Source organism: Pediculus humanus, genomic scaffold, assembly GCF_000006295.1.
Source record: "Pediculus humanus corporis 1103172107475 genomic scaffold, whole genome shotgun sequence".
Lineage (NCBI taxonomy): Eukaryota > Metazoa > Arthropoda > Insecta > Psocodea > Pediculidae > Pediculus > Pediculus humanus.
This window is the reverse complement of record NW_002987093.1, coordinates 134009-145635: the sequence shown is the minus strand read 5'-3', so window position 1 is coordinate 145635 and position 11627 is coordinate 134009. Positions and strand designations below refer to the sequence as shown.

The following is an 11627-nucleotide window of genomic DNA, read 5'->3' as shown; positions in this document are numbered from 1 at the left end:
TTGAAAAATGTTTTAATTAATTTTTTTTTTTTTTTTCAGGGATTCTCATGTCTGGAAATGAAATGAGTCAAATTTTTTTAGCAACTTTTCTAGCTTATAAGGGTGGAAAAGGAAATCGTCCAATTTGGATCGCTTGGGGTGTTTTATTTTCATCCCTTTCTTGTTTTATATTAGCCCTACCACATTTTATTTACGGCCCTGGTTCAAATGCATTGGCTTTAACGGAAGAATATTTAGATCAGAAATTTTATAATTTAACATCGTCTGCTTCGAACGGTGCGTTCAGGAATCATCTTTTTTTTTTTCCCTATAAAATGTTGAATTCACTTTGAAAAAGTTAATTAATTTATTAAATAAATAATTTTATAGATTTTTCATTGAATTTATGTCGTAGTCATCGTCAAAATGATACCGAAATAATATCAAATGAAGAATGTAAAGAAAAACATTCGGAATATCCAATATTGTCATTGTGTTTGATATTTTTTTCTCAATTTGTTTTGGGAGTGGGGACGACACTTTATGTCACTTTGGGTCAACCGTATTTAGATGATAACACAAAAACAAAAAATACTCCCAAATTGTTGGGTAAAAAACAATTATTATTTTTATTATTATTATTATTATTATTATTATTTCCTTTTAATGTTAAATAAAAGTTTAATTTGTTTGTTAAATAGGAATAACAATGGCGTTGAGAAGTGCCGGACCTGCTGGCGGTTTCATTTTGGGTTTTTTATGTTTAAATTCATACATAGACCCTTCTTTAACTCCAATTATAGAAAGAAGCGATCCAAGATGGTTGGGAGCTTGGTGGATGGGTATATATATATTTATTATAATTCTATTAATGATGATGGTGATGATGATGACGGTTACGTTATTTAAATCTTGATCTTCAGGTTGGTTGATTTTGGGCACGACGATGACAATTTTTTCATTTCTCATAGCATCATTTCCAAAACAATTAAAACCAAATTTAAATAAGGGTAATCGTCCGATCAATAGTCATTTGTACGAAATGGTACCGATTAATGAAATACAAAAGATAACAAATACAGAATCTAAAAGAATAATTTTAAGTAATCCAAATGTAGAAGAAGGATTGTTTTCAGGTTTGATAATTTCCGGTTGAGTCGAATAAAATTTATCGTGAAAAATTATTATCATCATTATCATTATTATTATTATTATTATTATTTATCAGATTATAAGAAAGCATTGAAGAGAGTTTGTTTGAATCCGTTATTGATATGTAATAATTTCGTTGCCGTTTTTTACATACTTGGAGCTTCAGGATATTTTAGTTTTTATACAAAATATGCAGAAGTACAATATCATCAAAGTGCTGCTTTTTCCAGCATGATTGCAGGTATCACATGATCCAGAAATTTAGTTTAAATAAAATTTTCACATCCATTTTTAAACAATTTGAAATTTTCTTCTTAGGTGTGAGTACAGTGGTATCAATTATTCTGGGATTTTTAATTTCCGGATTTGTAATATCAAAATTTAAACCGAAAGAATCCCGTTTGCTGTTATTCAATGTTTTTATCGCTTGCGTTTACATGTCTGGAGAACTCACTTTTTTATTTATGGGTTGTAACGGCGATAATAATAATGATGTTCAACAACAAACGAATACCGGGTCTGTGTTCTTGTTGTTTTAGAATAAAATAAAAATATTAATTTTAATCGTTAGATGATTAAAAAAAAAATGTTTCATTATATAATTAATATAGAGTTGCGTTCAATTCTTCTTGTAATGGAAATTGTTCTTGTAACATGATCGGTTACACTCCAGTTTGTTTTGAAAAAGAAAAAAAATCATTTTTTTCTCCTTGTCATGCAGGATGTACTCAAATTCAAGATGTCATCAAGGTGTGAAATTTTTTGTTTTTTTTTGGTTTCTCCACCGGATGCAAAGTCATTTAATCAATTAATTTTCTTTTTAGAGAACGTACAGCAATTGTTCTTGTTTGCCAGAACCCACGGACATTGTCAAACAAGGACCCTGTAAAATAAATTGTCTTTATCCTTTTGTTATATTTGTTGCCGTTCAATGTCTCATTCAAATGATTGGCTGTTCTGGAAGGATAACAAACGTTTTAATTAATTATAGAACCGTTGAACCGAGAGATAAACCTCTTGCTCAGGGAATTTCATTGTTCATGATAAGCCTTTTGGCTTTTATTCCTGGTCCGATTATTTACGGAAAAGTAATAGGTAATAAAAAAAAGAATTAAAAAATTTTTTTTATTGAAATGAAAAAAATGAAAAAATCGTTTTCGACTTGTTGCAGACAATAGTTGCACTCTATGGAATAATAAATGCGGTTACAAAGGAAATTGTTGGGTTTACGATAAAGATGCTTTCCGTATATATTTAAACGTAACGGCTTTGTGTGAGTTATTAATTACACAACAAAAAAACCTTTTTCCTTTGTTCCTTTGTTTACGTATAATGATAATTTAAATTTTCAGGTTTTACCTTTTGCGCTTTCGTATGCGACATAATTGTTTTTTATTTGGGAAAAAATATTAAATTGTACGAAGACACATTAGAGAGAGAAAAGACTTAAGTTCTCAAATTTGTTTTAGCTTTTTCCAGTATTTCTTTTTGTATTCGAGGATAATCCGGATATTGTTTTATAATCGTGTAGCAAACTTCAATGGCGTCCGCGTATCTTTTACATTTCATGTAATTAAATGCTAATTTGTAACCGATGGATGGATTTGTTTGATTGCAATACCTGTAAAAATCAACATTTTTATATTTATAGAAAATATTATTATTATTAATTAACATTATAAAATCAATGAAGAGTTCATTTAAGAGTTTTGTAAAGAATTTAAAAATGGCGCATACCTCCATGCATTTTCATATTGAAGTGCTGCATCTTTGTACAATTGTTCTTTTTCAGCAATTATTCCGGCATAATCGTACGCTTTGTAACATCCTTTGTTATATTGTAAAACGTTTTGAATTAATTCAACAGGAATTTCCATTTTTCCCGATTGGATATAAATATCCGTTAGTAGGAGCCAAGCTCGTTCTAAATATTCAGCATCTTCGTACGTCCAACTATTTTTAACGACTCTTTTTAAATGATTTTTAGCTTTTTGAACTTGCTTCTACAAATATATACATGAGTGAGAGGATATAGAACCATAAATTTTCATTTTATTTTTTATCTCGAAAAAAAAAAAAAAAAAAAAAAATTTCACCTGGAGCATGTAAGATGTTGCGATTCCAAGTGAAATACCCACGTGATCTTTATAAGAATCTTGAGATGCTAAAATTACAAAATCTTGTTGAGCTTTTTCAATGTTGGATTTTTGATTCGTGGATAAAAGCCAAAAATTTTCTAAAATTCTACAGGTCAAACCCTCGCTGTGATCTGAACGAGATTTTAACTCAGATAATAACCTAAAATAAACAATTTTTACCGTCGTTTAACACCAAATTATTTTTTTACTCGACAAATTAAATTTGAAATTGAACTAACTTTTGAGCCGTACGTAAAACCATTTGTTGAGAATCTTGAACTTCTTCTTTATCCAATTCTTCTGTGAAAGCTTCACTTCTTAAAGTTTCATTTTCAGGGTTTAAACATATTTCAATCATATTAATTAAAGATTTTTGACCCCATTCCGGATGTTGTTTGGCTCCTGAAATATGCTTTTTTTTTTTAAAAAAAATATTCTCTACGGGATTACATTTCATTTTTTTATAGAAAAATATTTAATTACGATTAAAATTATGAAGTGCCGATCCTGGTCTTTCAGCATATCTTTCGTATAAACCTTTACAATATGAATATCCTGATTCTTGAGAAGGTTGCAAAAGCGAGTTTTCGGCTTTTTCTAAAAATGGTAGAGCATGATCTAAATTTCCTGTTCGTCTCATTATCTATAAAAATTAGCCGCCAAACCACGCCCCCCCCCAAAAAAAAAAAAGAAAATATTTTGACATATTTTAGGTTAAATTATAAAAAAATTTAAATATTTCAATTAATTCTGCATACCTCAATCAGTCGTGCCAATGCAACCCAATAAGTAGGTTTCTTGTTCAAAAGTTGTTTAAAATGTAGGGAGGCAGCTTCGAAATCGACTTTTCGAAATGCTAAATCTGCCAACATTACTGTAGCAAGTTCACTGTCTGGATCGGTAGATAATAATTTCCTACTTGTTATTTCGCATTCGTCAAAATCTTTTGTCTAAATTATTCCATGTTATCAATACCTGATAATTTTTTTTTTGAAATAATTGAAAACTAATTTAATACCTCCATGTAAAGTCTGCAAATGGCCACCATAACGTTCACATTGTCAGGTTTAACTGCCAGGGATTCCTTATAACATTTTATCGCTCCATTAAAATTCCGGAGTCTGGTAAGCAAAATGGCTGTATCGGAACAAATTTCAGATAAAATTTCCTTATGCTGATCAGACTGAATCGAAACTCTTTTTTCGATTCGATTGCAATTCTCTTTGGCCGTATTTAAAGCTGCCAAACTTTCCGTTAGATTACCCGATTTGTCGCGAACCTGGAATTACGTTTTAGCGAACGATATTTAATCGTTTAACCGGAAACGGAATTAATAATTTGTTTGTTCGTTAAAAATAAAATACCTTTGCTAACAATTGAAGTAATTTTATTCTGGTGAGCATTTGATTTAAATCGTTTGTTTCATTTTTTTCATTATCTAATTCTTCAACAAGAATTCTTTCAGCATTATCCAATTCTCCAAGTTTTAAATACAAATTTCCCAAGTCGTAAATTAAATCTAAATTTTTTTCGTTTTTCAACTGGAAAATAAAAACGATTCCATTACAAAAAATGTTTTTGTTTTAAACTTAAGTTTATCATAAAATGTGTGAAAAACAATCGCACCAGACTTTTCCTCAGGTGTAAAATTTAAGGATTAATATTACTTACTGCTTCTTTATAATAATTAACTGCCTTAGAGAAATAATGAGTTTTTACTAAAGCCCTACCTAATTTACACATTAAACCGACATTTTTTGGATCTGCTTTCAAAGCTTGTTCATATGCATTAATGGCTGAATTTGCTTCCTAAAAAATTATTTAAATTTGTAATATTCTTCTTTAAAACTTTTTCAAAGGCCTCAAAATTTTTTTTTTTTTTTTTTTTTTTACTTGAATTGACATGAAAGCATCTCCCAAAGTGCTAAACGTATCTGAATTTGGACAATTATCAACCAAATCCTGATAACACTGCGCATACATTTCTCTATTTTTTTTATTAAATAGGTAAATATCCGCGAGAGTTTTTTTTGCAAGAAAAAAATAATTATCTTGTGGTTGAATTTTTTCTAATAATTCAATCCCTTGTGTAATTTTCCCTTTATGAATTAATATTTTAGAGTGAGCAATAGTAATTCTGCTTTCTTCTGACGTTCCTGAAAATTAAATTAATATAATTAATAAAACTCCCAGTAAAAATTAAAAAGAAAAAAAAAAAGAAAAAGAAAACCTTTAAATTCTGTTGAAGCACTTTCGATTAATTTTGAAACAGCATCCAAGTCATTATTTTGTTTGTGAGCTTCCATTAATTCTAAATACAGTGTAACTTTGTTCTTTAAAGGTAATAAATTTTCACATTCTTTACTTTTTTCCTTTTTATTTTTAACATCAGTCATAGACAAAGCAGTTTTTAACAAATTAATGCAATCAACTAAATTTCCTTTTTCTTTTTCTACCATACCAGAAATCATGTAATATATGGGATGTTCTCGAATTTTAAAGTTGTGACTTATGCCTGATTCTAAACAAACTGCTCCTTCTGTGTAATTTTTTTCTTGAAAAAGCATTTGAGCCATGAGTATGTGAGCTTCAGCTAATGTAGAATCTAAATTTTCTAAAAAAAATAATTTCAACTTTAAGATAATAATAGTTTTTAAAAAAAAATAAAAAAATAAAAGTTAAAAACTTTTACCTAATATAAAATTTAATGTATTCTTTGCTTTTTTCAAATTTCCAACAGAAAAAAGTACATTGGCCAATTCAAACTGCGCCTTGACCATACCTGGACATGAATTAGTTAGTTCTTCTAAAATCATTATGCTCTTTGCAAACACATCAGGAATTTTATTATTATTAAAATTAATCAATGTGTCAGAGGGAGCATACTTTAAGTATTCATGAACGACTTCCATCAAAAAAACTGGATTCATTTGATATATGTAAGTAATTCCAAATGGATACTTTTTAAAATTATTAAAATGTACTTGAACACATTGATTAAGATAACTAATAGCCTCTCCTGGAGTGTTAGCCAATTTAGCAGACATTAATAATAACTCAGAACTTTGTTGTTCATTTTGAATTTCCCTCAAAAATTCAACTTGTTGCTTGATTTGGTCATTGAGTCCTCCCTCTTCTATTTGACATAAAGTTAAACCAGTGAGTGCAGAAACAGATGATTCATCTAATTTAGTAGAATTTTTAAAAAATTTAACAGCTTCTTTCAAATTTTTTTGCAATAAGTTTTGATAACCCAATTCTGTTAAAAAATCCGAATTTGATGGCTCAATCTGTGCAGCTTTTTCAGCAAAAGAATAAGTTTCATGTAATATATTAGGATTTTTCTCTGATATATATGAAAATAATTGAGCATTTGTAAAATATAACTTTCCATTTTTTTTTTCACTTTTTCCAATTTCATTGTATAGTTGTTTTAACGAATAAGCTGCTTCTGTAAAATTTCCTTTTTTACAAATTAAAGCTAATGTTTTCATTTTATGAGCTTCAATGCAATTTTTGTCGATTAAAAGAATTCTGTTAGCAACTTCTACAGTTAAATCCCAATCGTTGGATACCAATTGAATTTTCATTTTTTCAATTAACGGTGGTAAGGAATTAGGATATTTAACAATTAATTGATTTAATATAGCCATAGCACCGCTCATGTCATTTTCTTTTTCTTTAATTTTTATCAATCCCAAATATGCATCTATATTTTTTTTATCTTTATCTAATGCAGCATTAAAGCATTGTGATGCAAGTTTGAAATCGCTTGTTTTACTATTAGAAATTTCAATCCAACCCTTTAATATCAAACCCTCAATGGAATTTGGATGAATTTTTAAAAATTTGTCTACATATTCAGTAGACTTACTTAATTTATCATTAAAAAACAAAAATAAAGCACCGTAGTACAAACTTAAGTCATTAGTTACTTTTCTATCAGATTTTAATTTATTTTCCAATGTGAGTACACTTTCCTTATCGATTGTTTTACAAAGTTTATGAGCGGCTATCAAAGCCAGCGTAGCACCAATATTAATATCTTTGAGATTAATTAAAACTTGTAATTCTCTAATACTTTCTTGAAGTCTACCGTTCAAAACTAAAGAAAAGGCATTGTATAATTTAAATGAAGAATCATCCGGGTAAATTTTCAAACCTTCCAATGTCAAAGTTTCAACAGTTTGAAAATATTTCTCCCGCAGATAGTAGTGAATTAAATTTTTAATATCTTTATCACTATTCATTTTTAATTTTTTTTAATAACAATAAATACTTATATACCATTAACTATTTAATTATTAACATTTTGATTTTTTATTGAAAAAACACTGTGATTAAAAAATTTAAACTTAAATAGCGCTGAAAATGCAAAACATGAAAACAAAAGTTTTCCATAGCAACAACAGTGGCAGCAGAATAATTGAATTAAATTTTCAAAATCCATTTTATATACCCCAGTTGGAAATAATTTAGTGTAATTATCAAATTTAAAGGTTTTCAATTTTTTCTTAAAGAAAAACATATTTTTCGGACATGTTTTAGCAATTCGGATATTTTAAATATCATTTTTTATTTAATAGGAAAAATAATAATAAATAATAAAAATTAAAAGGAACGTGTTTTATTTATGCAGAAATTAATAAAATATAAATACAAAAAAAATTAAAACTAAACTAATCACTTCCTGATTCTTCTGATTCTTCCGTTGTTGGTGGAGTGCTTTCTTCAGGTTCTTCCGGAAAATTTTCATCTTCATCAGATTGGTCTTTTTCATTTGATTTTTGACTTTCAGATTCTGTTTTCTTTTTTTTATTCGATGATTCATTATCTGAAGCTTTTCGTTTTTTTGATTTTTCACTTGATTTATCCTTATCATTTTTAGTTTTTTCACTTGATTTTTTACTTTTGTCTCCTTCAGATTCTTCTTTTGAAACCTTTTTCTTTAGTTAACAAAAAAAGCAAAGAAAATGTGTTAAATGCATAATATTACATGATATAAAAGAAAAAAAAAATTTGTTTACCTTAGATGCTTCACCGTTGCTACTATCGCTATCACTATCACTTAGGTACTCTTTACTTTTGAAACCGCTTCCTGAGAAAGATTTGTTGGAATTTGATGGTGGAGGTTTGACAGATTTTTTGACTACTTTTCCTTCTTTTCCTTCTTTTCCTTCTTTTCCTTCTTTTACTTCTTTTACTTCCTTTTCTTCTTCAACGCCACCACCAGATTCTTTAAATTTTTTTAAAGCTACTTCGTATTCTGCTTTGGCTTTTTTCGCTTTTTCATTCCATTTCTAAAAAAATTTTTTTTTTTTTTTTCTATTAAATTGAGTATTTTAGTTTAAATTAATTTTTTAAATAAAACAAAACTTACAGTTTTATCTTTGAGTTCTCGCCATACTTCTCCAGCTTTTTTTGCTAATTCAGTCATTTGAAGATTAGGATATTCTTCTTTAAGTTTGTCACGATTTTCATTCATCCAAATGAAATAAGCACTCGGGGGACGTTTTGGAGCATTTGAATTTTTAATTTTCTTTTCTTTTTTCTTTTTCCTTGGTTTTTCCGAAATTGTTTTTGCTTTCTTATGTTTTTTTTCTTTTTTTTCTTTACCCGATGCGTCCGAACCTCCTTCTTCATCTGATTCTGTTGTTGGCGCATTACTATCGTATCTAAAATGTAAAATTTAAAATTTTTTAAATTTACCTTTTCATTAATTAAAATCCCGACGATATTAATAAATTTAGAATTAAAACTTACTCTTCGGCAACATCACTTTCTTCTTGATTTGGATTGAAATCTTCATCCGTAGATTCTTCGTCATTAGATGCACCATCGCCATTTTCGTCTCTTTCTTCTGCTTCTCGTTTAACCCGCACCAGGTAAGCATCATTTTCTTGATCAGAATCGACAAAATCATCATTGTAATTGGGTTTATCCTAAAAAAAATATTAACAATTATTAACGCTTTAAAAAAAATTCATTAAAATAATATTTCTCGAATAAAATTAATCATAACTTACAGCCTTTCCTCTATTTTTAACAATTAATTTCTTCAAAACGATAAAGTCATACATTTTTTCATATTCATCCTTTTCTATGCTGCTAAATGTATGAACAACTCCATTTTTAAGTTCAACTTCAAAATCAAATGATCTTGTACTTCCTCCACTTCTAGCAAAATTAACACTGGCAACTTCTTCGAATCTTATATAAAATGGTGGTTTGTGGACATAAATAAAACCTCTGTCCATCGGATATAGATATCCAGCAGCCGCTTTATATGAACAAGCTATCGCTGGCGTATCAGATTTTCCAGTAAAACTAGGGTATGTTAACTTTCGACCAACTATACTTTTCATCAGTGTAGCTAATACTTCATAAGTTTGCCCTTTCATTTCTTTTTCTATTTTACCATCAAACTTTTGTTTAACTTCTTCCTCAGAATAAGGTAATTCGATAGAAATTTCATCTTCTCCTTGGGGAAATAAGCAGACTAAAAAGTGATACCTTTAAACCAAATAAATTTATTTTATGTATTTACCAGTGAAAATCTCTTAAAAATAATTAAGGAAGCATATTAAATATCAACATTCATAAAAATCTACCTAGTTTGTCCCTGTTTAATGGGTGGGTCTAAACTAACAACAAAAAATATCTGCCGCTTATCATGATGAGGCAGTAAAAATAATCTCAAAACCGTAGAAGCTGGAATTTTGTAATCAAATGTTTTACCTTAAAAACAAAAAAATAAATTTAAGAAAATTTCTGATTTGCAATTAACAATTATCAAGGTGTTTATAATTACTGACCATGAAGTTGAAAAAATGAACTGAATACTTTAATATCATATCTTCCTCTTGGAGTTAAACACTGAATCTCCCTAAATATAGCCAATGCATCACCAGAAACATTAATCACACTTGCCTTACTCATAACGTTTTGATGAAAAGCATCAACTGGATCTTCTCCTTGACTTTCTGAAGAAGGTATATGAAACCTGAAAATTAAAATACTATAGTTTTACAAAAAAAAAAAAAAAAAAAGGTAATTTAAATTATGTAATAAAAATAAAAATCACCTCATTTCCATTAAGTTTACAGGTGCATCATCATTTTGATGAAATTCAATTGTTACTTCATTTTTACCTGTGGTACACTGTGAAACATAATTTAATGGTATTTCAAATGCTGTGTGATTTGAAACTTCAAAATTTAATAGGGAACCAGAAAATTTAGCCGTTCCCCAATTCCATCCTTTAAGAGATAGTTCTTTTTCATTCATTTCCTTTTTATACTTTGAAAGAAAAAAATTGGCCAACTTGTTTTGCTCCTATTAAAAGTACAATTAAGAAAATATAGTTTTGCAGAAAGTTTACTAAAAGTGGTTTACTAGGTATTTAAACACTTACAGCTTCTTTAAATCCTTTAAACCTGTGTAAAGTTCCATTTTTTAAAAAAAATCTAATTCCAAAAGTTCCAACAAATTTTAACCAATGAACAGTTTCAATATCACTTTTTTCTATTTGTTCAACTTTTCCAGTTTTATAATTTTTAAATATCACAAATTGATCAGTTAGCTTTAATCTTCCAGGAGTCTAAAAAATAAAATTTTATTTAAATAAATAAAAATTATTTAAAGTAATTTTGTGGTGATGAGTTTTTGCAAAAATTGAGTGTTTATGTTTATAACATCATTAAAATTACAGAAATAACATCTAAAATTTACCAAATGTAATTAAATTAAGTACAGAAATCGAAAAAATCTATAAATTAAGTATAAAAACGCAACTTTTAATTAGCAAAAGAATCATGGTATACAGTTTATTATTCCTCATAGGTTAACTTTACTTTATTAATTGGTTAACTCCTTTTAGGATAAATAATTCACTATATTATTTAAAATTTTAATGAAATAAAAAACAAATGATTAAATTATTTTCAATTTAATTAATTATGAGAAATACAAATAAGGATAAGTATTTAATATTTTTTACAAAACATTGCAAGAAATTTGACAAATGTCAAGGTATATTAAGATTGTACAAAAAAAAATGAGATATATATTTTTATTATTATTATCTTACCATTGCTCCTTTTATTTCCGCTGATATATCATTATATTCTAATACATCAGTCATTTTGAAAATTAATTATAACTAAAATGAGACCTTTAATAATAATAGTTTCTTGTAGCTTACTGACCGCATTGGCAAAAAGCGGTAAAAGTTTACGCAAAGCTTAAAATTAGGTTGGCCCCACTGCAATTTGATAAACTTAAAAGTGAATCGTACTATTTATATATTTTTATATATAATTTTTACATTTATATTTTTACACAATTTTACTTTGTTAA

At 27.8% G+C, this 11627-nt stretch overlaps 3 protein-coding genes across 3 annotated transcripts in view; 1 reads left to right on the top strand and 2 right to left on the bottom strand.

Annotated features, from left to right (window-relative positions):
- Positions 1 to 2516, top strand: part of Phum_PHUM125290 (uncharacterized protein) — a gene marked incomplete at both ends in the record, with an annotated part of 3061 nt that extends 545 nt beyond the window's left edge. The window contains 10 exons of the mRNA XM_002424241.1: positions 40 to 276; positions 370 to 588; positions 681 to 821; positions 903 to 1115; positions 1208 to 1372; positions 1450 to 1648; positions 1743 to 1881; positions 1956 to 2219; positions 2303 to 2377; positions 2484 to 2516. Of these exons, the coding sequence (XP_002424286.1) occupies positions 40 to 276; positions 370 to 588; positions 681 to 821; positions 903 to 1115; positions 1208 to 1372; positions 1450 to 1648; positions 1743 to 1881; positions 1956 to 2219; positions 2303 to 2377; positions 2484 to 2516 (1685 nt within the window). The remainder of the gene's footprint in view (positions 1 to 39; positions 277 to 369; positions 589 to 680; positions 822 to 902; positions 1116 to 1207; positions 1373 to 1449; positions 1649 to 1742; positions 1882 to 1955; positions 2220 to 2302; positions 2378 to 2483) is intronic.
- Positions 2517 to 2577: 61 nt separating this feature from the next.
- On the bottom strand, positions 2578 to 7519 carry Phum_PHUM125280 (TPR repeat-containing protein ZK328.7, putative; the record flags this gene model as incomplete). Its single annotated transcript, XM_002424240.1, has 12 exons — positions 2578 to 2752; positions 2869 to 3134; positions 3228 to 3429; positions 3509 to 3671; positions 3753 to 3912; positions 4028 to 4219; positions 4288 to 4548; positions 4634 to 4810; positions 4941 to 5078; positions 5163 to 5425; positions 5500 to 5883; positions 5962 to 7519. The coding sequence occupies 12 exons, from the start codon at positions 7517 to 7519 to the stop codon at positions 2578 to 2580; spliced, it is 3939 nt and encodes a 1312-aa protein (XP_002424285.1).
- A 429-nt stretch (positions 7520 to 7948) lies between these two features.
- Phum_PHUM125270 (uncharacterized protein) lies at positions 7949 to 11412 on the bottom strand (the record flags this gene model as incomplete). Its single annotated transcript, XM_002424239.1, has 10 exons — positions 7949 to 8215; positions 8297 to 8569; positions 8650 to 8944; positions 9033 to 9211; positions 9296 to 9782; positions 9881 to 10007; positions 10085 to 10272; positions 10354 to 10604; positions 10684 to 10869; positions 11359 to 11412. The coding sequence occupies 10 exons, from the start codon at positions 11410 to 11412 to the stop codon at positions 7949 to 7951; spliced, it is 2307 nt and encodes a 768-aa protein (XP_002424284.1).
- Positions 11413 to 11627: the final 215 nt, after the last annotated feature.